Genomic DNA, 26,625 nt, shown 5'->3' on the forward strand with positions numbered 1-26,625 from the left:
AATTAAATAAGTTGGCTTTGAACTGAAAAGTATTTTAATAGTAAATAAATTTCAGACAAAAATTCATGTTTTCAGCTTATCTTGGAAGTCCCAAATCTGGCAACAATGGCTCCCTAATTGGCAAAAGCTGGTGAGGTTGACCCTTTACATAATGCATGCTTTTTCCAGTCTACCTCATTCTCTAGAACTTTCTAATGTTTCTAATATTTCCCCAACTTGGCCTGCTTTACACATTTATGATATTTTCCTATGTCTGTAGGCATTAATTTGAATATGCAACACTTGGATATGGAGTCACATAAGCCAAGGGGGAGGGAATGAGAATAGAGGACAGCAGGAAAATAAATAAAGGGGGTGGGTAATTTTAATGCCTCATAACAGTTTAAATGCATCCATTTCATCAAACCCAAGTTAAAGACTTTTGAAATAAGCATGGGAAAACATGTAAAGTTGTGGAAACAACCCAAGTGTCCATCAATACATGAGTGGATTAATAAAATGTGGTATATGTATACCATGGAGTTCTATTCAGCTATAAGAAACAATGGTGATAGAGCACCTCTTGTATTTTCCTGGATAGAGCTGGAACCCATTCTACTAAGTGAAGTATCCCAAGAATGGAAAAATAAGCACCACATGTTCTCACCATCAAATTGGTTTTAACTGACCAACACCTAAGTGCACATATAGGAATAACATTCAACCGGCGTTGGGCAGATGGGAGAGGGGAGGGATGGGTGTATATGTACATAATGAGTGTGATGCACACCATTTGGGGGATGGACAGTCTTGAAGCTCTGACTCAGGGGGGAGGGAGGCAAGGGCAATATACGTAACCTAAACATTTGTACCCCCATAATATGCTGAAATAAAAAAAAATTTTAAAAAAGAAGACAAAAGTGTACCCAAAGCAAATAGAGGGAATGAAAAATAAATAATAGACAGTAAGATAAGAGAAAATAATCAGAAACCAACACCTATGGGATAATGACATCAAATGGATAGTCACAATAAGTACTTTCTAGGTCTGACGGCTATGCTAGTGTATAATCTGCATTTAAAGTTGAAGATAGCAAACTTGCTACATCATCATGGGTCTGGAATGGCCATTTGGGGAGCTGAAACGACCAGTTTGTGTCACGAAAGTGCAAAGCTTTGGTTTTTCATCTAGACATATAAATAGTTCTTCTAGTATGAAAAGAACTTTGACTTCTTTTCTAAATCTTTATTAAATGGATTCAAAATACAAGATGTGAAATGGTGTAGTTTGCAAAACATTCTTCACGTGTTTTTTAGGAATATGCATTTTTTCCTGGAATAAAGTTATTCATGAAAATCCCGTAAAATGTTTCCCCCAAAGAAAGTGACACTTTTCCCATTGTATCCATAGCTCTCGCAAGCACAAATGGGTACAATAAGTGGTCCAAACACATTTCCACCTTCTTACAGTGGAACAGAAAAGAAAAATATCTGCCTTCTGTTATACTAATCTGCACAGAATAAAATGCTGAGGAAGCGCTTAAGCTAAAAGCAAATCATAATATAATGCACTAAACTCTTTGAACAGAAAAATATTGGCATTTAACCTATTAATTAGCTTCTGTTTTTAAAGGAATTGCAAGAGAAAATTAGATATAAATACTAATCACTCTTTTTATAATTAATCATTATACTTTATCATTGTGATAATGTTATATAACCCTTAAAAGGAAATTATGATGACATTTTAAGTATAAGCAAGGATGAAAACTTTTGAATGCCTACATTATAGAGTTACAAGATGACTTTTCATGAGACAAATTTATTTCAGGCAAGTGTAGTGTACCCTTAAGATGAATGCAGCATACATGGCCCTTTTAAAGGTCCTCATGGTGGGTGTAATTTAAGGAAAGGAGAAAAGCCTTGCAGATCTCAAACAGCCCCACATGAAATGGCTATGTTCCTGGAAGTTCTCCATTAAAAATTTATTCTCTAGGGTCAATAGCTTTTGGGCCTTCAAGAGACCTCTATAAAATTTTCAGTGACTATTGAAACAAAACCCCCTATAACATTGTAACACCTCAAGATTCACAGGTTGAAGCTAGCAAAGTGCAAAAGAGGTGGTTTGTGGAAAACAAGCACCATAAGAAGTGGGGAAGACCCTTCTCTTACTTAACTAATTCACTTAGGTCTAATCTATTTTGAGACTCTTGTAGGGAAATAAAGTTTTGATGAGTTTTGTTGAGTTTTTAATGGAGCTGTATTAAATTATTCACAGAAAGTAAACTAATCTGAGAGCCCAAACTGTAAAAAGTAAATGTAATGTGAAATAGGATTGAAATCACTGTCAAAATAGAAATTTTCCTTATTTATTGCTGGAAATTTTATGATAATAAGGAAAAGAGATGACTAGTACAGAAATGCATGAAGTTACTGTTAATCATCAGGATGACATACAAACATAGTTGCTAGGACCTAATTTTTTTCTAAGTGTTTTGTTTGTTTTTGGTTTTTATTTTGTTTTTGCTATAAACCCCTCTATAGAGCATGTATATGTGTATGATTATTAAAGACAAACATCAAAAATCTGACCTTTTAGGGTTGTCATAATTTAAAAATATAGGTATCATTTCATAATTGCACCTCTATTCTTTTTATTCCAATCCCATTGAATGAATTGGTCAAATGTTGCCCTCATCAGGCCAGAAACGGCGTACCAGTGAATTCTGAGTTGCCAGTGGCTGAAACTAGAGCTGAATCACACAGCTATGGATGCAAACTGAAATTCCAGTTAGGGACTAGGAAGGACAAGTTCCAGCAAAGGAATTTTCAAGACCAATTTTAGTCATTTCCAAGACCAATTTTAAATCTTGAAAGGGAAATAAAAGGAATAAAAGAAACATCAATTTAGTCTACTTCACTTTCAGACCACAATCCTTTCTCTTTCAAGGGTAAACTGGCTCTTGCCACTCCCTTGGTTTAAACCTTCAAAGGACTTCACTTCATACTTAGAATAAAACTAGATCTCCTTCTTTGGATTTTTAAGTCCTACAAGGTCTATTTTCATTGACAATCTCATCTCCTACTTTCCCTTCACTCACTACTCTGCAGCCACACTGACCACACATGGTGATCCTTTCCTTCTTCTGGGCCTTATAATCACTACTCCCCTATGCCTACAACTCTCTTTTACAGGGCAGGCTCATTCTCCTTCAGCAGATCTCCACCTAAAATCCCTTCCTTAAAGCCATCTTTCCTGGCTATCTAAAGTAGAATTCTCCAGTTACTTTCGATCTTATCATCTGGTTAATTTCACATATGGGACTTAATTATCTGCAATTATCTCATTTGCTTATTGATTTATCTGTCATTTTTTTTAGACTATAAACTATGTCAAGTTGGGAAATGTATTTGTCTTGTTCACTATATCTCTGATAGTTAGTATGGTTCCTAGCCTACAGTAGAGATTTCAGTTACGTTTAGCTTCGTATTATTTTTGCCATCATTCCAAGGCTTAACAAAAGCTACTTAGACAGCTAGTCTGACCTGTCCCAAATGTTAATTTGTTTTCTTCTTTTTTGAATCAGGTGGAAACAGTGGAAGTAGTGAAAAGTGACCAGATTTTGGAACTATTTGAAAGGTAAGGACTATAGGATTGTCTGATAGATTGTGTAATGTAAATAAAACAGAATTAATTGAAGGATGAATTTTTCCATTTACTGAGAAAATAATGAGATAGGCAGATTTGGGTGAGAGGGAGATGAGTTCAATTCTGGATATGTTAAATTTGAAGTGTTTATAAGTTCATTTAAATGACAACAAATATAGATGGTTACATACCTGTGTATAAAATTGAAGGGAAAAATCAGGCTGCTAAGGGACCACTAGAAACCAACATAAAAATGTTTATGATTGTGAATATCACTAACTGTACTAATTGAATGATTTATTCCAATCTTCATCCAGATGTTTCAGCAATGTGCATCCAGAGCCTAGTCTACTCAGGTACACCTAAGTTGAAATTCTGTGGAATTAATTTGTTTTACACAAGCCCATTATTCTTGTCCTGTAATACAGAGCAGGTCTTAGATTTTGCTGCTGAATTAATAGCAAATGTTTTTCCTTCACCTTATCTTATGCTTTAAAAATACTAATCTGCGTGGTTATGAAATGACTGGGCATAAAATGAGGCTGTATGACTTTTTTAGAGGAAAACGATGTCCTTGACTTTTCTGTACCCAATGACCTGATCCTTAAAACGGTATAATATAGAATAATTGATTCTTTATGTGTGTCTTTTTTTTCCTTTCTTCTTGTTTATTTTTTGTTTTCAGGTCGGACAATTTATTCCTTGAAATATCTTGGCAGTTTATTAGCCTGAATCAATCAGGTAATTTGTGAACATGGCATAGGATTTATGCATACAGCTATAAATGAACATAATTATTTGTTTACTTTTAAATAGTCACTTCAGACAGTTGCTATAATTAATTATTGTAAGTTTTTGTACTAGTGCTCATCTTAAATATGAACATTTTATAATCCTCTATTAAAACTCTCCTTTGAAATGTGGAGCTATGGAACACCAATCAGAAAAAAATAAATACAGAGGACACATATTAATATAGCTCCTTGAGCACAACAAAGTGGGTTCTTTGTAAATTTTAAATATTGGGCTCTCTCAGAGATGCTGAGCTGGGCTAGAGGACAGCAGAGCAGTAGCATTGATGGTAATACAAAAATTACCTTCACTAGTCAGGGTTCCACAGAGAAACAGAACCAATAGAATTGTTGTGTGTGTGTGTGCGCGTGTGCGTGCGCGTGTGTGTAAAAATAAGAAATTGGCTCATGTGATTATGAAGACTAACAAGTGCCAAGATGTGCTCCAACATCTGCAGTTGGCAAACTAGAGACCCAGGAGAGCCAATGCATGGTTCCAGTCAAAACTTACAGGCTCAAGACCCAAGTACAGTTCATGTTTCAATTTGTGTCTGAAGGCCAGAAAAGACAGATGTCCCAGCTTACATAGTCAGGCCAAAGGAGTTCCCCTCTACCCACAGGAGGGTCAGCCTTTTTGTTGTATTCAGACTTTCAACTGATTGGATGAGGATCACCCAAATTAGGGAGGGCAACATGCTTTACTCAGCCTACTAAGTCAAATGTTCATCTCATCCAACAGCACCCTCACAGACACACCGGGAATAATGTTTGACCAAATATTTGGGCCCTCTATGGCCCAGGCAGGTTGATACATGAAATTAGCCATCACAATGTCACAGAAATATGACTAAACATTTATTTCCATACAAGAAAATATTTTAACTCAGAAAAGTTAACAAAGTTAACTTAATTTTTATCCATGTATACCTTTCCCCTCAAGAGAGTCTATTTTTAACAATTAGACTGTTGCTATATCTCTATGAAAAGTATGGGAGTTTCCAAAACCAAATAGGGAGAGAAGAAATCTTGGTCTCTTACACAAAGTCTCCTGTTCGTCCCCTTATCTCCTGGGTGATCTTGGACAAGTCAGTTAACCTTGCGAACTCTTTATTTCCTCAAATATAAGGGCATTGGACCAAAGGAGTTGTATGGCTCTTCCATGGGAATGGCTCTTGAAACTAGAGACAGCCCTCTTCTCTATTGCTCTGGCTGTTTGGCCTCCTCACAGGTGGAAATGAACTCAACTTCTAGCCTAAGAATAAGTCCTTGAGGTAATCAGATGGTTAGTGGAGTAGAGGAAGCAAAGCAACACCAGCCGCTAACCTGAATTGTTCACACTGACAATAGTTGGGGGAAAAAAATAGGTTTGAAGTACTCAAGATGTCCTAAATAACATCTTTACATTCACATAATTATATTAAACTAAACCATCCTCCTTCTTTATTTCCTCTCTTTTTTGGTTATTTTACTCAAATGTCTACCAGAATTAGGGCAGGGGAGAGTAGTAATGGTAGAATGACGTATGCGAAATGGAGAAACCTGGTTGGTTCAACAATGCTGCCTACGGATATTCCCAGATCAGACTTACATATCTAATTCTTTGAATTTCATTATCATTAAAACATAGAAAGTGCTTATTGCTCTGAGCCAGTTTCACCATCAATAACTCCCTGATGGTAGTTTGTTTTCTTCTAAGACAGTAATCTTCTCTGGTCCCAATTATACAAAAGACTAAACATTTACTTTCTATCACATCTCAGATAAAAGTGCATGTTACATTGACCTATTTTTTCCACCAACCATATATTTTTATTTTTGTTGTTGGCTTTTTGTGTTTTGTTTTGGGGGGGACTTTGTGTGTGTTCATGTGTGTGCAAGCCTGTTTTCCCTCGGATTGTTAAATTATTTTTAAAGTCTACTTGAATTTGAACATACTAATATATTTTATGGTCAATTTCACCCCTCATCATTTTACTACCCAATAGACTATAAATGCAAATTGGCTGAGAATACAGTATCAGAGGTACTTGTCCACATACTGGAGTAAAAATACCGTAATTATCCCACTGTTGTGACTCAGAAAGATAGCCAAATAGGATCATTGAAGTCCTAAAGGGAATTTCAGGGGTCTGAATTATCCACTTTGGCCTGTCTACATCAATCAAATTAACTGCCTTCTCTTCCAATTTTCACTCATGCAGTAACATATAGCTACAATTAAAGGTGAAAGATATGGAATAGCTTTCTGACAGTGAGGCTTACTCAGCAACAGAGCATACGAACACTGAATAATTTCCATTTCTGAGGATTCGAAATCCCAGTGAGCAAGGGTTGAGTTAGATGGATCTCTAACTGCAGGAAGGAAAGAAAATGCCTTATTGAGAACTCTTTTAGTACTTCCACTTATTTAAGCATATTCTCTCCTAAATATATGGTGTTCTGCCTATATATCCTCCCAAAAAAGCAATTATATTTTTCTTTTTTTATATCTTCCAGCCAAATTACCACTGTCTTGGGCCTATCACTTTATCATTCTCCTTAACATATTTGACCAAGTGGTAATAAAAACTCTGAAATACAGGGATAAAGTTACTGCCTTCTGAGCCAAGAGTGGAAGAATTTACAGTAATACTACTCACTGGGCCTATCTTGGCTCACGTGTAATATTGATGGATTTTTAGCATCCAGAATTTAGAGATTTTCACTGCTTCCACAACATTGGGATTGTTAATAGAGTAGGACATGAAATTGAACAAGAGAAGGGAAAAGGGAGTTGTGAATAATATTATGTGACTTTTTTATTCATGTGATACACATGCACTTGTCACAGCCTCTCCTTGCTTCATACCAGTGTGCTTAACCTGTGGTTGATGCTCCGGCCAGCTGTGCTTAGAATTCTATGTGACAACATTGGTCTGTTTACATCAATGGTTTAGTAAAATTTCAATGTTTAAGATAGTCTTTTCCCTTTAAATGGTTTTATGTAGGGAAAAAATACAGAAAGGGGACCACTTGACATTAGTTCTGGCTCAGCAAGACTCAGGTTAGTGAACTATAGTGAACAGCCAAGAATTTAGTGACATATCACTGCGGATATGATGGATGCTTAGCAATTACTGATCTTATATTACACTGACAGAGTTGGCGTTGACAGTGGAAGCTGTTCAGAATGATAAATGGATGTGACAAATTATTAAAAATAGAGGCATGATTAGTGTTGGAGGTAGATGCACCCTTTGAAAAAGGAGGTAGGAGGTAAAAGGAAACACAAAACAAATACAAAGGGAATTTAGAATATGAAATTTAAAAATTTAAGCAGACATATCTACAGCATACTTTAAATTTATAAACAAATGGTGAAATTCTAGAAATTCAGCAGCAATATCACTTGGGGGTAAGGAAGACATGCATGAAACAGAAGAGTCACAAAATTTTCATGTATTTGTGGGACCATCTCCAATTCGTCTTCCTCACGCTTTCCTTCTGGTCATTGGTATTCCTCTTTGGGGTCCATATTACACAGCACCTGAAGCCCGTTTGGAGGACCTTTTGAACTGCTCTAAGACTTCTGATTTCATTGCAGTCCTTGGCATGAATATTTTCTCTTAAAGTCTGGTTCACCTGCTTGCACTGAGTTTCCCTTACTCAAATGAAAATGAAGGACTAAAACTAAAAGTGCTATGGAAAGAAAAGAAAGTAACCCTAACTACGTATATCTCTGCACCTTGTTTGTTATAGAAACCGATGTAAGAGTAGAAGAGACATGCTGTGTCATTGCTAATTTTATATACATACACAAATTCACAAACCTTATCTTTTAAAAAATTTTTAAAAGACTAGTTAGTAAAATTTTACAAAGATCTATATGCCTATGAAGTAGCAAGAAAGATCGCTAAATTTTGCCTCTAAGTAACAATCTGCCTTCATATCTTCTTGGTATTTTGATAAGTGTAAATGTTTCATTAAGGAATAGAAATTCATTTCTGTTGTGTGTACATAGATATACATATATCATATACAGTATATTATATTACCTTCTCAACTAATAGATCTTGTCTACAAACCTGGAAAGCTTCATGTACTGGTTTGGCACTTAATGCTTTTATTGTTTTGTTTCTTAAGATTTTTTCATTAGGCTGATATTGTAAGTTGTCTGGAAGTATATTTCATATATGAATGACTCTTTCTTGTCATTTGTATGTAGTGAACAGAATGTGCTACTCAGAGATATTGAAAGAGGAAGATTCTACTACCATCTGGCTAGATCATTTAGGAAAATCTTCCTTATCTGTCCTTAAAATCAACACCCCTATATACTGAAAATTTTTAAAAGCATTAATATATCATATTTTAAGTTTATCACAACCTTCCATAATTTTTTTTTAAGTTTTTATAAATCCTCCTGGATTTTTTCATACCTCTCTAGCTGTTCCTAAGGTTTGGTTTGTTGTGTGCTTTTATGTCATTCTCCTTTTTTCCATACTGAGCAGTGGCATTCCTCAAAATTCCACCCTAGGCCTACTTCTCATCTTACTCCATGTTCTTTACTAAGGCACTGTTGCCTGTGTCCATGACTTCAGTCACCACCTTCATTCAAATAACTCAGCCCAGTCTTCTTCCTGGAACTACAGAATTGTGAAACTCACTGCCTACTTGACATCTCCACTCAGAGAACTCAAAAGCACTACCTCAATTCAACATGTTCAAAACCCACAATCTTTCCCCACCCCAACCACACCTGTCCTCTTCCATCATTCTTTGTTTCAGTGATTGGCTCCACCATTGGACCAATTGTTCAGCCTGGAAAAGAAGGAACCACCTTTGACATTTTTATCTCTCACCTCCTGTCACCCTCTCATATCTGATCATCATCAGATCCTATTGCTTTTAAATATTACACAAATCCATCTGCCTCTTTTCCATTTATATTGCCACCAATCTAGTGCATATTATATTGAATAGCATCCTATGTGTTCTCTCTGCATAACAAAGCCAACAATGGCAACAGTAAAAATGATGATGTATTAATAATAACATAATTATTATACTAATTTATAATCTATTAGCATATTTATTATGTTATATCACACTATATTTATTAATACAGTAACAATAATAAACTGTGCTTACTTTGTGCCAGGTACTGTAATAAGCACTTTTAATTTGCTACCTAATTAATTTCTTATAGCATCCAACACCAAAGGTGTTATCATTACCTCATTTTATAGACAAAGGCATTTAGGAAAAGTTAAGTTAACTTGCCCAAGGTCACTTGGTTATAGTACTTCACAACTCTGATCATGTCACAACCTCAGACACATACACACACATTATCTCCTACTCCCCACTCTACCACATAAAACACATTTAGTGCTCCTTATGGTTTCTAAGACAAAGTTGAAAATCCTGAGCACCTCTCTAGACTCATGCCTCTGTGGTCTCAGCGACCCAGCCACACCACTGCTTTTTTAGTTCCTTAAATGTTCCACAGTCCCTTTCACCATAGGGACTTGCACACCCTGTCCTCTCGGCTTGACATACTTCCCCTCTTCCCCAGCCCCCCTCCCAATTACATGCCTTCATGCACCACATACCTGTCCCTCAGGACACTTATCCCTGTTTATAGTACCATCTAGCCCTCCATCACACTCATCATTATAGAGATTTAACACATATATGTGCGCTTTTACATGTATTAATAGATGTGTGATTTTAATTAACATCTGTCTCCTATACTTGATTGTAAATTCTACTGGGAAAGAATTGTAACTATTTTTATTAAGTATTTTATATGAGACATTTTCTTTTATATTAGATATTCAATAAACAATCGTTGAATAAATGAATGTATAAAAAAATAGGAAACTATTTGAATGCAAAGTCCCAAATAACTTTTGGTGGACAACCAATATGTTAGAGACATGAGAATTACTCTGGACAAGATTTCATCAGTCACAATGTTGGGCATGATTTGTTTTAATTTATATTCCTAGTGCCTAGCACAAAGCCTTCACACAGAGGTGTTCAATTAAAGCCATAAGACCTCCGTGAGGAGGTCTGTTTCCTGCTTACTATTTAAATCCCTAACAAGTGACTGCCATGGGAAGGCTGTTTAGTTGGTAGCAAGATTTGCCCTGACAGGTGGACAGATAATGGAATGTCCTGGATACTAAGGTTTTCAAAGTGTTCACATGCCTGATCAAGTACCTGACCCTACTGAGATATTTAGAAATAGGCAAAGATGAAGCCCTTGAACTGACTGACTTCATATTTTCTGAGAACCCAGAAAGTGGCTAGGTTATAATAATTTGAATAATGTCATATCCAAGTTTAAATTCTAATTAAGCAGTTAAAACATGTTTGTCAGCTACTGTAAAAATATTTCATCACAAGCTGAACATTGCCCTTTTCTTTGAAAGAGCAAAGAGCACATGAAAAATGAAACAAAACACACACAAAAAATGTAGATTTTGTTTTTTGTTTTCTGTTGCATAACTTTTGTCTTTCACTAGGGCTGTCATTTTGATTCTAGTTGATTTGTATTTGAAATATAGAATGACTTTACATATCATTTTACAAGATCGTTTTAATACCTGTGTCATTTTTAAGATTCTGCGTCCCGTCACATCACAGTGAATGGAGAACTCCTAGAATTGATGACTTCAAGACAGACACCTGTCTATAAGCATAAAGCTGCCACAGCAAAAGTCAGCAGCTAAAGCTATGGCCCCACTGATGACACGTAGAATTCCTGCCCAGACAAAGGCTCTATTTCACCAGTGGAAAGGTAGGACAGGATCGGAGATGTAACATAAATATACAGGTGAGGACTGATCTATCTCCAAGGCAAGTCTGTAGATAGATACTGAGTAATGTACTGGAAATAGATATATGAAGCATGGTTCTGTTTCTGGTGATTAGATTCTACCTCTGAGCTACCAAGAGTACTTCAATTGCAACAAATGCAAAAATGAACAAATGGAATTACATTAAGCTAAAAAAACTTCTGCACAAGGAAACAGTCAACAGAAGAAAGAGACAACCTATGAAATGGGAGAAAATAGTTGTAAGCCATATTTACAATAAGGGAACTAATATTCAAAATATATGATGAAGACATACAACTCAATAGTGAAGAAACAAAAAACACCAAAAGAAAAAAAAAAGAAAAACACCAAATAACCCAATTAAAAATGGGCAAAGGAACTGAATAGACATTTTTCCAAAGAAATCCTACAAATGACCAACAGGTATAGGAAAAGGTTTTCAAAATCAATAATCATCAGGGAAATGCAAACCAAAACCACAATAACATGTAACTTCACATCTATGAGGATGGCTATTATCAAAAAAAATATCAAAAGATAACAAGTTCTGGTTAGGATACGGAGAAAAGGGATGCTTATACATTGTTAGTGGGAATATAAATTGGCACAGGCATTATGGAAAACAGTATGAAAGTTCCTTAAAAAAAATTGAACTACCATATAATCCAGCAATCACATTTTTGGGTATATATCCAAAGGAAGTAAAATCAGTATGTTGAAGAGATATCTGCACTCCCAATCTCTAGGAGATTCAACACTTTAAGTGATTAATCTGAGCTGATGATCTAACCAATTTCTTAATACTCAAATATTTCACAAAGGCTCAAGAAATAGGAACCATTCAATGTTCTTTATCTCTCTCCAACTAACAACTATAATCAGCAATGCTGACTATCAACATTTACAACTTTACTCTTTCATAATATGTCTTGTCACCATACTCCTGAAATATACATATGACATAGTCAAAACCAGACACGAATTGTTTTTTAATTAAATAACTAGAAACAAGAAGGGAAACAACATAAACAAAAGAAAAATCATCATGAAACTGTAGTTCTCTTTGAAAAGTTGATAGCAGCAATTAGCAATTCATAGCTAAAAAAGGCGGGGGCAAAATTTAAGTACACCTTCCACTTATTATTTATCATAAATTTACTAAGGTAAGAATTAATAATATATTCTGAATAAAGTAGATGTTTTAGAAAGTCTACTAAATTACAGAACAAAAGAACAAGGAACTAACATGTCTAGGCTCATTACCTATATATTTTTTCCTCTATCCTCAGAACAAACCTGAGAGCAATATAGATTTTAAATTTTTAAAGATTAGAAGCCTAAGGCTCAGAGAAGTTGAATACCTTACTTTAAATAAATCAGAAAAAAAGATACAATATAAACATATTTGATACTGTGTGAAGGAGGTATGGACTTTTTTACTTTTTCCTACATGAAACAGAACTAGGCACATTTGTCTAAGGCATTTTATTTAGGAATACTAGGAGCACAGTCAAGCCCAGAAAATATTAAGTAAGAGGCCAAGTCCTCTTTTGGGGCCCTTTTTTTTTCCAGCTATGTATGTATTTCTTTATTGGCTTTAGCCCAAATCATACTGACTTCCTAGAAAGTGCCTCTTCCTTGATACATAATGTATTTCCTAATATTAACTAGAGATGTGTTAGGGCCCAGAAAAAATATGTTCCCTAAACAAAATTAAGTTCTAAATATCAAGATGCAGAAATTGAAAAAATAACAAAAATAACAAAAATCTCTTTTCTCATGGTTTGAAGCTAAGTTTGTTGATAATTGTTCAAGGTTTTGAAATCAGATGATGGGCATAGGAGGGGGAAGAAAACAGCACAATGAACTCAAGAGTCAGAATGCTTTTGTTTAAGTTCAAACTCCCGAACTTAATGGTTGTGAATCCTTGGCCAAATTTCTTTGCCTCTCTAAGACTCAATATATACATCTACAAATGAATACAATAATCATATCTATATCTAAGGGTAGAGCTTAACATAGTCCCTTAACTCACACTGGGTGGCAAACAGAATTGTTCATCTTGAATTACTTAACAACTTGCTGGCTAGAACAAAGGATCCTAAGAGTCTTCTATTTTGTGATGTTTCTTCTCCTAAACCCAACTTCCCAAGGATCACAATATTTTCTTAAGAACACTTCTCAAAGGCTCTAGGTTTTGGGCAGCTGGCAAGTCTAGAATCCCCTACTCAACTGATAACTAGCCTCATATGGCTTGCTAACTGAGGCCACAATATTTTTTTCTACTGAGAAGGAGGTTTTTATACTTATAAGAAGGTAGAATAGCAGTCAGGCAGGGTTTGTTCCCTTGAAACACAAACCCAGTGAATATCCAATTGCTTCCCCAGGCTCCAGCACCCCTGTCAATGAGGCAATGAGAAATGGGGACCATTTTCCTCTTTTTGCCAACCATTGGTTTCTAAGTCTCTCTAATAATGCCTATTCTTTAACCGATCTCATGGGACATTACGGCATTTACCTTTGCCACCTTCCCAACATTCAGTAAGTGTTAGCTACTCCTGGTTCTCCCACTTTGGAGCTAGCTTGAAGCTGCAGAAGAGGAGCACAGGCCTTGGGTAAGTGTAAAATCTTCTGCCTTAGTGACACGGATGTTCTCAGTCCATTCTTACTAGTACTACCTGGGCTCTCTTCCAAGTGCTGCTCTGATTAAAGTCTTCTAAAATAAAATTTTGAGAAAATTAAGCATGATTAGAGATAAAGTTTTAAGTTACTATTCACCTATTCTTTATACATATGCAAGTAATTAATTGTTCAAGAGTTTTTAAAGATTCAAGGCATGAGCTTAAAAAATACACCACAAGAAACTTCAGAAACAAAAAAGTGTAGATGTGGTAACTGGTTTGTTAAAATTTGTTCTTCATAGTTCTTAATTCTTAGCCTTAGGTAAACTTAGGATAGTTTTACTGACAAATAGAGAAAAGAGAAATACTATGCTTTGAAGTAGAAGTATTATATACTTGGTTTTCTGGCTGCAGATTTTATGACATAGTAAAGAACCATAATGATTTTTTCATTTTTGAAAAAATGCTGAGAGGCAAAAAGTGCATGCGTCCAACATGTCCTGCTAACTTAGAGCAAAACACAAAAGGATTAAATACACAAAAGCAAAATAATCAATTTTCTTTTGGAAAATTATATAAAGGGAAAAGGTCAAACCTTCAAGTCATTCAGAGCAAAATATGTTTATAAAGACATAAAAGACAAAATTCTTTCAAATAATTTATAAGCTAAAACACAAGGAAAAAAATTTTTGGAAAAAATTATAGGTCATGAGATACGGCAGTTGCTTCATGAACAAGGAAGTTCCCATCTTCTCCTCACTAGTAAATTTTCAGATTTTCACACTGTAATAAGCATGCTTTAGTGCTCCAAGACAATAAAGAAACATTACCTTAATTTTCCTGTTTTAAACGTGCCCCGTGTTTTATAGGAGTCCTTGTATTTTGGCCTTTTTGTTCTCTTTCACATTTCTTCACAAAATGGAGATTTCTAGGCATACTAGATGAGGAACTGGTAAGGCAACAACACTATGAATAAGGACCTTTATAGGGTGAAAGAGAACTGAGCCCACTGTAGGATTTAAATTATGTCTTTGTACTTAGACCTGTGAGGCTACAGGATCAGATGTTCATTAACTCCATTAATTCCAGTCTGTGGGCCTAGATGTGGGAGGAAGTGATGAACTAACAAAAGGAACTAGCTGGAAGACCTGATTAGATGGAGAATCAGCAAATGGAAGACATGAAATTTCCTGCAGTTAATGTTTAGCAAACCAGAGACATTTTTTCAATGCATGGCTTAGATTTAAATTTGCTTTTCAGCAATTCATAAAAAATGCAGGTATAATCCACTCCTAATAAGACAGTAAAGACTGTCTTATGTCAAGCCAGGCCTGACCTAGGCTTTGTCTGGATGTCACCAAGCTGTAGCCCCATTTCACTCACTGTTATACACAGAGATTAGTGTGCCCTACCTAACTGGAGCTGGCAGTGTGCACAACCCCAGGGAGTAGTGTTCACATAGACCCCTGTGAGTGATGCAGTGTGAATGCCGCCCTATGGTGTGAGTGGTGCAGTGTGAACGCCACCCCATGGAGCAGCACTGAGGCACTCTTGCTAGTGGGCACCTCCGGCTGCAGCGCTGCTGTGGCTTCCATTCCGGGAAGAGACTATGTTCAATTGCTAGAGCCCGTAATGAACTGTAAAAAAAAAAAAAAATGGATATGCAAATACTAGTTTTTCAAAGGCCAGGAAAGAATAGTTGTCATTTACTTAATGAATTGTAGGCTATGAGGAGAATTTTAATTTACTAATCCCTCAAAACCTACAGAACTCTTTGGGCCTTAACCCAACCCTTCTCTTTTGTCTCATTCTTCCCTGACTTTCCATATTCTCTTCCTCTTTTCCTGATTTCATTCTATGCCTCTCTCCTTACTTACATATTCTCCCTTTCGTGTTCTTTCATTTTTTTTCTGCTTATAACTTTTATTTTTCCATTATGCTTCCTTTTTCTTGTATTCCCCATATGTCTATTTTTGTCTCTCTTTTTCTTTCTTTTCTGTGTCCCAGCAGGCACCATTCATCTCCATCTGCCTTTTTACCATCTATTTACCCTTTTCCTTTTTATTTCTTTTCCTTTTTTCTTTTCTTTTCTTTTTTCTTTTTTTTTTTTTTTTGAGACAGAGTCTTGCTCTGTTGTCCAGGCTAGAGTGACATGGTGTCAACCTAGCTCACAGCAACCTCAAACTCCTGGGCTCAAGCAATCCTCCTGCCTCAGCCTCCCAGGCGTGTGCCACCATGTCCCGCTAGTTTTTTCTATTTTTAGTAGAGATGTGGTCTCACTCTTGCTTAGGCTGGTCTCGAACTCCTGAGCTCAAGGAATCCTTCCACCTCAGCCTCCCAGAGTACTAGGATTACAGGAGTGAGCCACTGCGCCTGGCCAGTCCCTGCTATTTCTTAATCTCCTTTGTGAATACCCAGTTTCTTCTATTTTTCCAGTTTCTTTCTTGCTATCTATTCCTCTAACTGATCATGATGCAAAACCAAAGTATGCTTGTTTAATGTCCTCTCTATGGCTCCAGATGGATTATTCCTCCATGTCTGTGGTCCCTGAGAAGATACAGAATACATCTCAGGCCTCCAAAGTAAATATCATTACTCATGGCATTGAGAGTTGTCATTCTCATTGTACCTAGATTGTGTTACAATTTTACAAATATGTGTGATATATGATGAAGTATTTTTGTAAAATTTATTTCTGCACATGAGACTACTAAAGCCCAGGCTATGTAATACTTAATCTCAACTCTACATGTCTTCCTCATTGATTTTAGAATTCTTGATTAAGAAAATGCTCCAAACTATGTCAAAATTCTTCTCAAGTACTTTTCTGTTGACAATTTGTGTACACAAACGCAGGCTTGTCTATTGGCCTTGCTGCAATCAATTATTACAGCTGCAATAAAGTGTGCCATCTGGCAGAAACACTCCCATGATTTTGGAACTTAAATAATGATTTAGACAAATGCCAAGGAAGAAAATTTCCCAAATGACCTAGCATCTTCTTCAAGAAATTGGAAAATAAACCCCAAAATAGATCAGAGGAAAGATGTAGCAAACTCATAGATAAGAATAAAAATACAGGACTTAGAATCCAAAGGGTGGTTCATTGAAAAAATAAGATAAAATAGATAGCTAAACTAATTAAGAGGAATAAAAGGGACAAATTCAAATACACAAAATAAGAATTGGTTAAATAATCAGAGAAAGAGAAAGAATTACAGGAATCACAACAGACTACTTTGTTCAAGTATGGCCAAATAAATGCTGAAAAATGGGATGAAATATATAATATTCAAAGAAAATATAATTTGCTAAAATTCAGTTAAGAAGAAAGAAAAAGATCTAAAGAGATGATATCAAGATTGATATTCCAGATACTTTTAAAGGAGAGGCTTTAAACAATAAGAATTGAATCTAGCTATACATGTTATGTGCATTCTGGCTGAGTATCAGCCTTGCCGATAGCTATAGAAAATAGAGAAATTTGGGGAAGACTTACCAGGAATAGCTAGTCTGCATACCATGTAGTATCAGCTGAGTTCATTCATGCAGCTGTATTCAGCTGGCAGCTGGGCTGTGCTGTAAGGCTCAAGGTGGCCTCCTAGTATGCCTAAGTCCTTGCTGTGGGCTCCCAGGTGGGGTACTGATTCTTTTCCATGTGACCTTTCTTTTCATGTGGTGTCTCATATTCCAAGGCCTCTCTCTCCCACAGAAAATCCTGATGACTAGTGATATTAATATACCTATTGCCAATTTTACGTGTTCTTTAGAAAATGTCTATTCAGTTTTTCAGTCTATTTTTAGTAGAGTGATTAGTTTCTTACTTTTATGCTTGCTATTGAGTTGTAGGAGTTCCCTATATATTTTGGAGATTAACCTTTTATCATATATATGGTTTGCAAATATATTCTCCCATTCTGTAGGATCCATTTTCATTCTATTGATTGTTTCCTTTGCTGTGCAGATTTTTTGATTGATGTAATCTCATTTGTTTATTTTGTTTTTTGTTGCCTGTGCTTTTGGTGTCATACCCAAGAAATCATTGCAAAGATCAATGTCAAAAAGCTTTCCCCCTGTGTTTTCTTCAAGGACTTTTATAGTTTCACTTCTTATGTTTAAGTCTTTAATCCATTTTGTGTTGGTTTTGGGTATGATACAAGGGTCCAATTTCATTCTTTTGCATGTGATATCCAGTTTTCCCAGCATCATTTATTGAAGAGACTATCTTTTCTCCATTGCATATTTGGTACCCGTGTCAAAGATCAGTTGATCATATATGCATGGATTTATTTCTGGGCTCTATTTCCTGTTTAATTAATCTAAACATCTATATTTATGTCACTACCATACTGTTTTGGTTACTGTAGCTTTGTAATATATTTTGAAATCAAGAAATGTGATATCTCCAGTTTTGTTCTCCTTTCTCAAGATCGATTTGGCTATTCATGATGTTGTTATTTCTATTTCTTTAAAAAAGGACATTGGGTTTTTTATTGTATTGAATCTGTGAATCCCTGGGTAATATGGACATTTTAGCAATATTAAGTCTTTCAATGCATGAATACAAGGTATCTTTAATTTGTTCCTCTAGTCTTTAATTTCTTTAAACAATGTTTTATAGTTTTAAATGTAGAAGTCCACATCCTTATTTAAATTCATTTCTAAGTATTTTATTCATCTTGACACTATTGTAAATGTGACTTGTTTTCCTAATTTCTCTTTTACATAGTTCATTGTTAGTATATAAAATGCAACTGATTTTGTTTGTTGGTTTTGTATCCTGCAACTTTACTGAATTCATTTATTAGTTCTAACAGTTTTTTGATGAAATCTTTAAGGTTATCTATATATAAGATCATATCACACGATCAATGGCAATTATACGTCTTACTTTCTGATCTGGATGACCTTTACTTTTTTCCTTCTCTAATTACTACAGCTAGGACTTCCAGGACTATGTTGAATGGAAATAGCAAGAATGGGATCCTTGTTCCTAATCTTAGAAGAAATGCTTTCAAGTTTTCACCATTGAGCATGCTGTTAGCTGTGGACTTTTCATATATGGCTTTTATTATGATGAGATACATTCCTTTTATTTCTAAATTTTTCCAGTTTTTATCATGAAATGGTGTTTAATATTGTAAAATACCTTTTCAGCACCTATTGAGATGATTATGTGATTTTTATAGTTCATTCTATTAATGTGGTATATTACATTAATTAATTTTTATATGTTGAACCACCCTTGCATCCCAGGGATAAAACCTACTTGGTTAGGGTGTATGATCCTTTTAGTATGCTGTTGAACTCTATTTGCTAGTAATAAAAAGGGGGGGAGATCATACAAAGGAAAGAAAATCACACAATATAGCAGACTTTACAAACACAATAATGTACTGTGGCAATAGTTATAAAGGATAAGTGATTTTGAACTGAGAATTATATATTTACCCAAATTAAACACATTACCCAAATTATACAAACACATTTGTAAAGGAAAATACAATATATTTAAAAATATTTAGCAGGCATTTGAAAAATCCAATAATACTTCAGTCAAGTGAAAAAATAAATAAAAATAAATACTTAAGAATGTATACATTCTGTAACACGAATAGAACTTACAGTTAAATCTATATTTGCAGGTACATTATCATCAATTATATAGAACAAGTAAGTTTATTCGCTAGATTAAATTTCTCTGAGCCAAAACAAAGGGCTCTTAGATTAGATTATAAAAAGACACAAAGGCAAAGCCAATCAAATGCAATGTATAAGACATGGACAAGATGTAGCAGGTGCAATCAACAAAAAGAAATCAGGAACAGCAAAATCAAAATCAAAATTTAAGTACAATCTATCAATCACAGTCTACCAAGAATGAACTGTTCAAGAGAGCATCAAAACATATCAAAAAAATGAATTGGTACAATTATAAAGAAAGCTGACTCCATAGTGAATTTGTCAAAATTAATAGGAAAATGTAGCATAATAAACTCTTTAAATGACTTGGGTTAAACACTTCTGCTTGTATTAAAGCTTTAAAAGATTTAAAAATGAAAAACAGGGCTCATGTTATATATCAGCAGAGTGATTTTTCACCTATTTTTTAATCTGCCAGAAGGGTGACAGTGTGCAAAATATATGTTAAAACAGTAACAGGGATCCTAAGAATCAGAAATAAATGCACCATGTGAAGAAACAGCAGATAAATCTAAAAATTATTCACTTAAATAGATCTTTCCTAAGGCCAAGTTTTCCTGAAGTCATTAGAAGTAAATTTAAAGATATTTATGAAAGGTTGAAGCATAACATTTAATACTTATCCTCACAATTATCACTTAAGTTTGATAAATTAAATAAACATTAAATATGTAAATATTTTTATTTGTATGTATACACACATACATAAAATGAATAGTCTTAAAATTTCAAATATTGAATGATATTTGTTTTAATTCAATATACTTCACACATAAGAATTACATTAACATTGATTTGTATTATAAAATAATAACTATGTTAAACACAAAGAAACAATTTCTCAGAAGGGAAAAACTTGCTTATGACTAGCTAAGATTTGAATTGAAGAAGAGAAACTGAGTTAAATAATATGACACATGATTATCTAAAATTTATGTGAGTTTGAAATGTAATGTATTAGAATAATAGATCTAATAGTGCCTCACCTTACAGTAAAGTGTAGAACTCTCTTTTTCATGGACTCCTGTTTTTTATTCAGATGTTTCATTTGATCCCCTTTCATAGATGGTTTCTTCAAAGGAAGGACAGGGGCACCAGTGGAGGGAAAGAATAGTTTGGAAAGTGCATTGGCAATTCTCCATCCAATGTATTTGGAGAAAACTTCTTCCCCTACATTTGATGAAACTTTTGTACTATACCTAGTGAAAGGATCAGTTGGGTCATTTAGCTCAGCCTGTTGAAAGAAAAGAAAAAGGAACCACTTGAAATAGGGTTAAATGAGAGGAAAAATGTGTTATTAAATAAAAAGTAAAAATGTATGTTTATTTTCATTGACTAATATTGCATTCTTCCTGTTTAATAAAATTAACCTTCATAAGAAAAAAACATACAGTTTCCCAAAAGATTTTAAAAATCCTAACAACAATTTTCAGTGAAATAAACAATTAAGCATTAATGCATCCAGTCTTAAAATGTTGAAAATTTAATAATATAATCTTAAATTTGGTATACTTGCCACACAAGAATTTAACGAGCATTTATAAAATTTACTTAATAAGAAATTAAGCAATCAAATGAAGTAAGGTGCATTTTAAATCAGATTTTCATTTTTCTATACACAATCTCAACTTTATGTGAACAGAGCATTTCTATAGAACAAAATTTGTAACTGAAAAACAGACAAGAACTTTGTATTTATCTTAGATTGAAAATGTTTTAGGATTTAGATTTTGATTAAATTGAATATGTTCAAAACATAAAAAGAATGTAAAAATTCCACAACAGTTAAGCAATCTTTATTCAGGAACGAGCTATATTCGGAATTTTCCTATTTATGTTTGATAATGTCCATGACTGATTTTTTAATTACTTCTTTTGAAATGGCCAGAGGCATGTTTTCCTTGGCTATAACCAGTAATAATAAATGAAAATGTAAGTAAAATGGTATGCTTTAAAATTTCTTTTTATGTTCACAATATGTTCATACTGGAAACCCTTTTTCCTGTAAATAAGTCAGATGCTGCTTCTTTTCATTTAAGGTTTTGCATATTTATTGATTATTATCTATGTTAATGCAGCTTGTAATGTCACTCAGGATTCATTTTAGATGCCTATCAATCCTATGGCAGAAAATGTAGGAATGGAAAATGTTTTTCTACATGTGAACATCTAAGTTAACCTCTTTAGGATTTCAAGATAGGGCTTGGCTCAATTAAATTACTGTTGAAAGATTGACGATTGCATTATCTAGACAAAATTATAGTGGAAAGAATACAAAGACTGAAAAAAGGGGTTAAAGCAATGAGAAAATATCAAAAGGGAGGTAAACAAGTGCAGGACTTTGAAATCCACAGAGAACGGGAAAAAATAATATTCTTACTCACAAGTACCACCCACCATCTCAGAGATTAAGCTGGGGGACCCAATACAATTCACCCGGCTGGGAAGAGGTGAAGACAGCAGGACAGAGACAACCCAAGGGGACACTGTATATTAGGAGAGAAACAAAAGTTACAGACAGCATGATCTGTGAGGCATCTCCCTCTTCCACTGCAGATGTCTGGGCTGATCACAGAGCTACTCAGAGTCTGTGCAGGGACATTCCACTAAAGAACAGGTGCTGCAGAGATCTGGTGGCTGCCAATATCAGGCTTCTGCTGCTGACGATATCCTGATCACTCTGGTGCACAGAGCCAGGTCCACTCGGGACCCAGCTATCCACTAGTAAACATAATATCACCTGGCCAGGCAAGGAGAGGACAGACACTCCCCCATGTCAAGCCCTGTGACTAGGGGCTGAATACGCCTCCTCCTCACCATGGAAAACAGAGGGGGAACCTCAGATGCCACAGGCAACACTTACAAAGCCTTGGGCAAGTGCCTCAGTAGGTCCTTGGTATGGGGCAAGAACCTTGGCTGACCAGCAGCTCTGGCCCACCTACATGGATGCTGGGGCCCCTGAAAGAATCCCCTGCCTGTGTGACTGGGCATCAGCAGTCCCCACATTGGTAGAATAGCCCCTTATATAGGTGGCTATGCCCTCAAAACCCCCAGAGCCAGCTCTGAAGCTCTCACTGTGCCCAAGTCTGAGGCTCTTCCCCTGTAGTTCCAGGGCCCCTGCCAGGCCTGTGGCTCTACCCCTCAGACTACTGAGTTCTGCCTGGATTCCAAAACCCCACAGCTGAGTCCCCGCCACTACCACTGGGTCAGCAGAACCTCCCTGACATCCAACACTTCACTCAGGAACCCCCAGCCCTGAGCAGCCATTCCTCCTGGACACATATTGAGAAAGTCCCCAGCCAGTGCCCTGCATATCTATTAAACCAAAGTCAATAAAGAGAAGCTAGATCAAAAGAAACCAATGAAAGAACCCTGGAAACATGAAAAACCAAAATAGTCAGACAACCCCAAGAGAACACAGTGGAGCTACATTAGTGGGCTCCACCCACAAGGACATTGCCAAAATGACAGAAATGGTATTCAGAATGTGGATGGCAACTAAGATGATTGGAATTGAAGAGAAAGTTGAAAACCCACAAAAAGAAGCCAAAAAAAATATTTGAGGAAATCAATGAAAAAAAATGAAAAAGTGACTAGAGAGCTAGACAAAATAAGAAAGGATATAATAGAACTTAGAGAAATGAAACAGTCATTCAGGGAATTTCAAAATGCAGTTGAAAGCTTTAACACTCTAGAGACTAAGCCAAGAAGAAGAAAGAATCTCAAAGCTTGAAGTCAAGGCTCTTGAGATGACCCAGTCATTTAAAAATCCTAGCAATCACTGAGAGAGATATGGGAATGTTAGTATGTGAAGCAGCAGAAGTAATATAAAAAACCTCTCAACAACAACAACAGAAGCCCAGGACTAGATGGATCCATAGCTGAATTCTATTAGACCTACAAAGAAGACCTGGTACCCATAATACAGAAATTATTCCATTATATTGAAAAGGAGGGAATCCTCCCCAACTCATTCTACAAGGCCAGTATCACCTTGACACCAAAGCCAGGAAAACATACAACAAAAAAAGAAAACTACAGACCAAGAACCCTTATAAATGTAGCTGCAAAAAAATCCTCAATAAAATACTAGCAAACTGAATTCAGTATCACATCAAAAAAATAATCCACCAGGATGAAGTGGGCTTCATCCTAGGGATGCAAGGATGGTTCAATATACATAAATCAATAAATGTGATTCACCACATAAACAAAAGCCAAAACAAAGATCATATGATCATCTCACTAGATGCAGAAAAAGCATTTGACAAAATACCTTTTCATAATAAAAATCTTTAACAAACTAGGCATAGAAGGACATGTCTCAAAATAGTAAAAGCCATATATGACAAACCCACAGCCAATATCATACTGAATGGGGAAAAGGTAAAAGCATTTCCCTAAGACGTGAAACAAAACAAGGCTGCCGCCCACTGTCACCATTCCTATTCAACCTAATGCTGAAGTCCTAGCCAGGGCAATCAGGCAAAATAAAAATATTAAGGGTATCCAAATTGGGAAAGAGGATGTCAAACTATCACTATTCTCTGATGATGTGATCTTCTGTCTAGAAAAAAAACAAAGATTCCACCAACAGTCTCCTGGAATTGATAAATAAGTCCAGCAAAGTCTCAGTATACAAAATCAATGTACATAAATCAGTAGCATTTCTATATAATGATAAAAGTCAAGAGTCAAATCAAGGACTCAATACCATTCACAATAGCTACAAAGAAAATAGAATACCTAGGAATATACTTAACCAAGGAGGTGAAAGTTCTCTACAAGGAGAACTATGAAACACTGAGGAAAGAAATCACAGAGGATATAAACAAATGAAAAAAACATATCATGCTTATGGATAGGTAGAATCAATATTGTTAAAATGTCCACATTACCCAAAGTGATTTAAAAATTGAATACAATCCACATCAAATTATCAAAGTTGTACTTCATAGTACAACTATGCTTCGTTTGGAACCAGAAAAGAGCCTGAATAGACAAAGGAGGTCTAAGAAAAAAGAAAAGGCATCGCATTACCACACTTCAAACTATACTACAAGGCTATAATAACCAAAACAGCATGGTATTTGTATAAAGATAGAGACACAGATCAATGGAACAGAACAGAGAACCCAGACATAAAACCATCTACCTACAACCAACTGATGTTTGATAAACCAGACAACAACATACACTGGAGAAAAGAATCCCTATTCAATAAATGGTGCTGGGAAAATTGAACAGCCACATGCAGAAGAATGAAACAGGACCCTTACCTCTCACCACTCATAAAAATTAATTCAAGATGGTTAAAAATATTTAGATATAAAGCATGAAACCATAAGAATTCTAGATGAAAATGTAGGAAAAACTCTTCTAGATATCATCCTAGGCAAAGAATTTATGACTAAACCCAATGGCAATCATGGCAACAACAAAAATTAATAATTGGGATTTTATTAAACTAAAAAGCTTCTGCACAGCTAAGGAAACAACCAAAATAGCAAATAGACATCCTACAGAATGGGTGAAAATATTCACAAGCTACACATCTGATAAAGGGCTAGCAACTGGAATCTACAAAGAACTAAAGCAAACAAGCAAGGAAAAAAAACCCAATTAAAAAGTAGGCAAAAGACATCAACAGAAGCTTCTCTAAAGATGAAAGACAAATGGTCAATAAACATATGAAAAAAATGCTCAACATCTCTAATCATCAGGGAAAAGCAAATTAAAGCCACAATGAAATATCACCTTATCCCAGTTAGAATGGCTTTTTAAAAAAAAAGTCCAAAAACAATAGATGCTGGCATGGATGCAGAGAGAAAGAAACATTTATACACTGTTGGTGAGAATGTAAATTAGTTTAACCTCTATGAAAAACAGTATGGAGATTCCTCAAAGAACTAAAAGTAGACCTACCATTTGATCCAGCAATTCCACTACTGGGTATCTACCCAAAGGAAAAGAAGGTCATTTTACCAAAAATATACCTGCATTCAAATGTTTATTGCAGAACAATTCACAATTGCAAATATGTGGAATCAACCCAAGTGCCCATCAATTCATGAGTGGATTAATAAAATGTGGTATATGTATACTATGGAGTACTACTCAGCCATAGAAAATATGAATTAAGGCCTTTTGCAACAATCTGGATGGAACTGGAGACCACTGTCCAAAGTGAAGTATCTCAAGAATGGAAAAGCAAACACCACATGTACTCACTATTGAATTAAAACTAACCAATGACCACACAATTGCACAGAGGAAAGTAAAACTCAGTGGAAAGAAACCAGGGGCTTTGGGGGAAGAGGGGATGAGAAGAAACCAACCTAATGGGTACTATGAACACTATTTGGGTGAAGGGCACACCTATAGCCAGGACTCAGGCATTACAAAAGCTATCCATGTAACCTAATCCATTTGTACCCCCTTATATTCTGAAATAAAATAAAAAGAAAATATGGTATAGATGAACACTAGAAATACTGTTTGGACATAAAAAAGAAGAAAATCCTGCTCTTTGTGACAACATGGATTAACTTAGAGGACATTATGTTAAGTGACATAAGTGAGGCACAGAAAGATAAATACTGCATGATCTCACTTATATGTGTAATCTAAAAAAGTCAATCTAATCGAAGTAGAGATTAGAATGGTGGTTAAAGGGACTGAGAGGTGGAGGGCTAGGGAGATTTTGGTCAAAATATACAAAATTTCAGTGAAATACGAAGAATAAGTTCAATTGATCTAATGTACACCATGGTGACTATAGTAATACAAATATGTTGCATTCTTGAAAAATGCTAAGAGAGTAGATTTTAAGTGTTCTCACAACAAAAATGATAACCGTGTGATGTAATGCATATGTTAATCTGCCCAATTTAGCCATTTCACAATGTATATATATTTTAAAACATCATGTTGTACACAATAAATATATATAATTTTATTTGTCAATGAAAAATAAAATGTTAAAAAAGTGGCACCATCAAAAAAAGAGCCCTTCCTTTTTTTTCTATTTTTGGAAAATAAATCTTTATCACTAG

The 26,625-nt window shown here is 35.2% G+C and overlaps 1 protein-coding gene across 1 annotated transcript in view; it reads right to left on the minus strand.

Annotated features, from left to right (window-relative positions):
• TMEM232 (transmembrane protein 232) overlaps positions 1-26,625 on the minus strand; it is a gene marked incomplete at its 5' end in the record, with an annotated part of 186,746 nt that overhangs the window by 71,852 nt on the left and 88,269 nt on the right. Inside the window, one exon of the mRNA XM_045565626.1 lies at positions 20,557-20,804. Coding sequence (XP_045421582.1) covers positions 20,557-20,804 — 248 coding nt within the window. The remainder of the gene's footprint in view (positions 1-20,556; positions 20,805-26,625) is intronic.

The sequence above is a fragment of the Lemur catta genome, chromosome 12 (genome assembly GCF_020740605.2).
Source record: "Lemur catta isolate mLemCat1 chromosome 12, mLemCat1.pri, whole genome shotgun sequence".
Taxonomy (NCBI): domain Eukaryota; kingdom Metazoa; phylum Chordata; class Mammalia; order Primates; family Lemuridae; genus Lemur; species Lemur catta.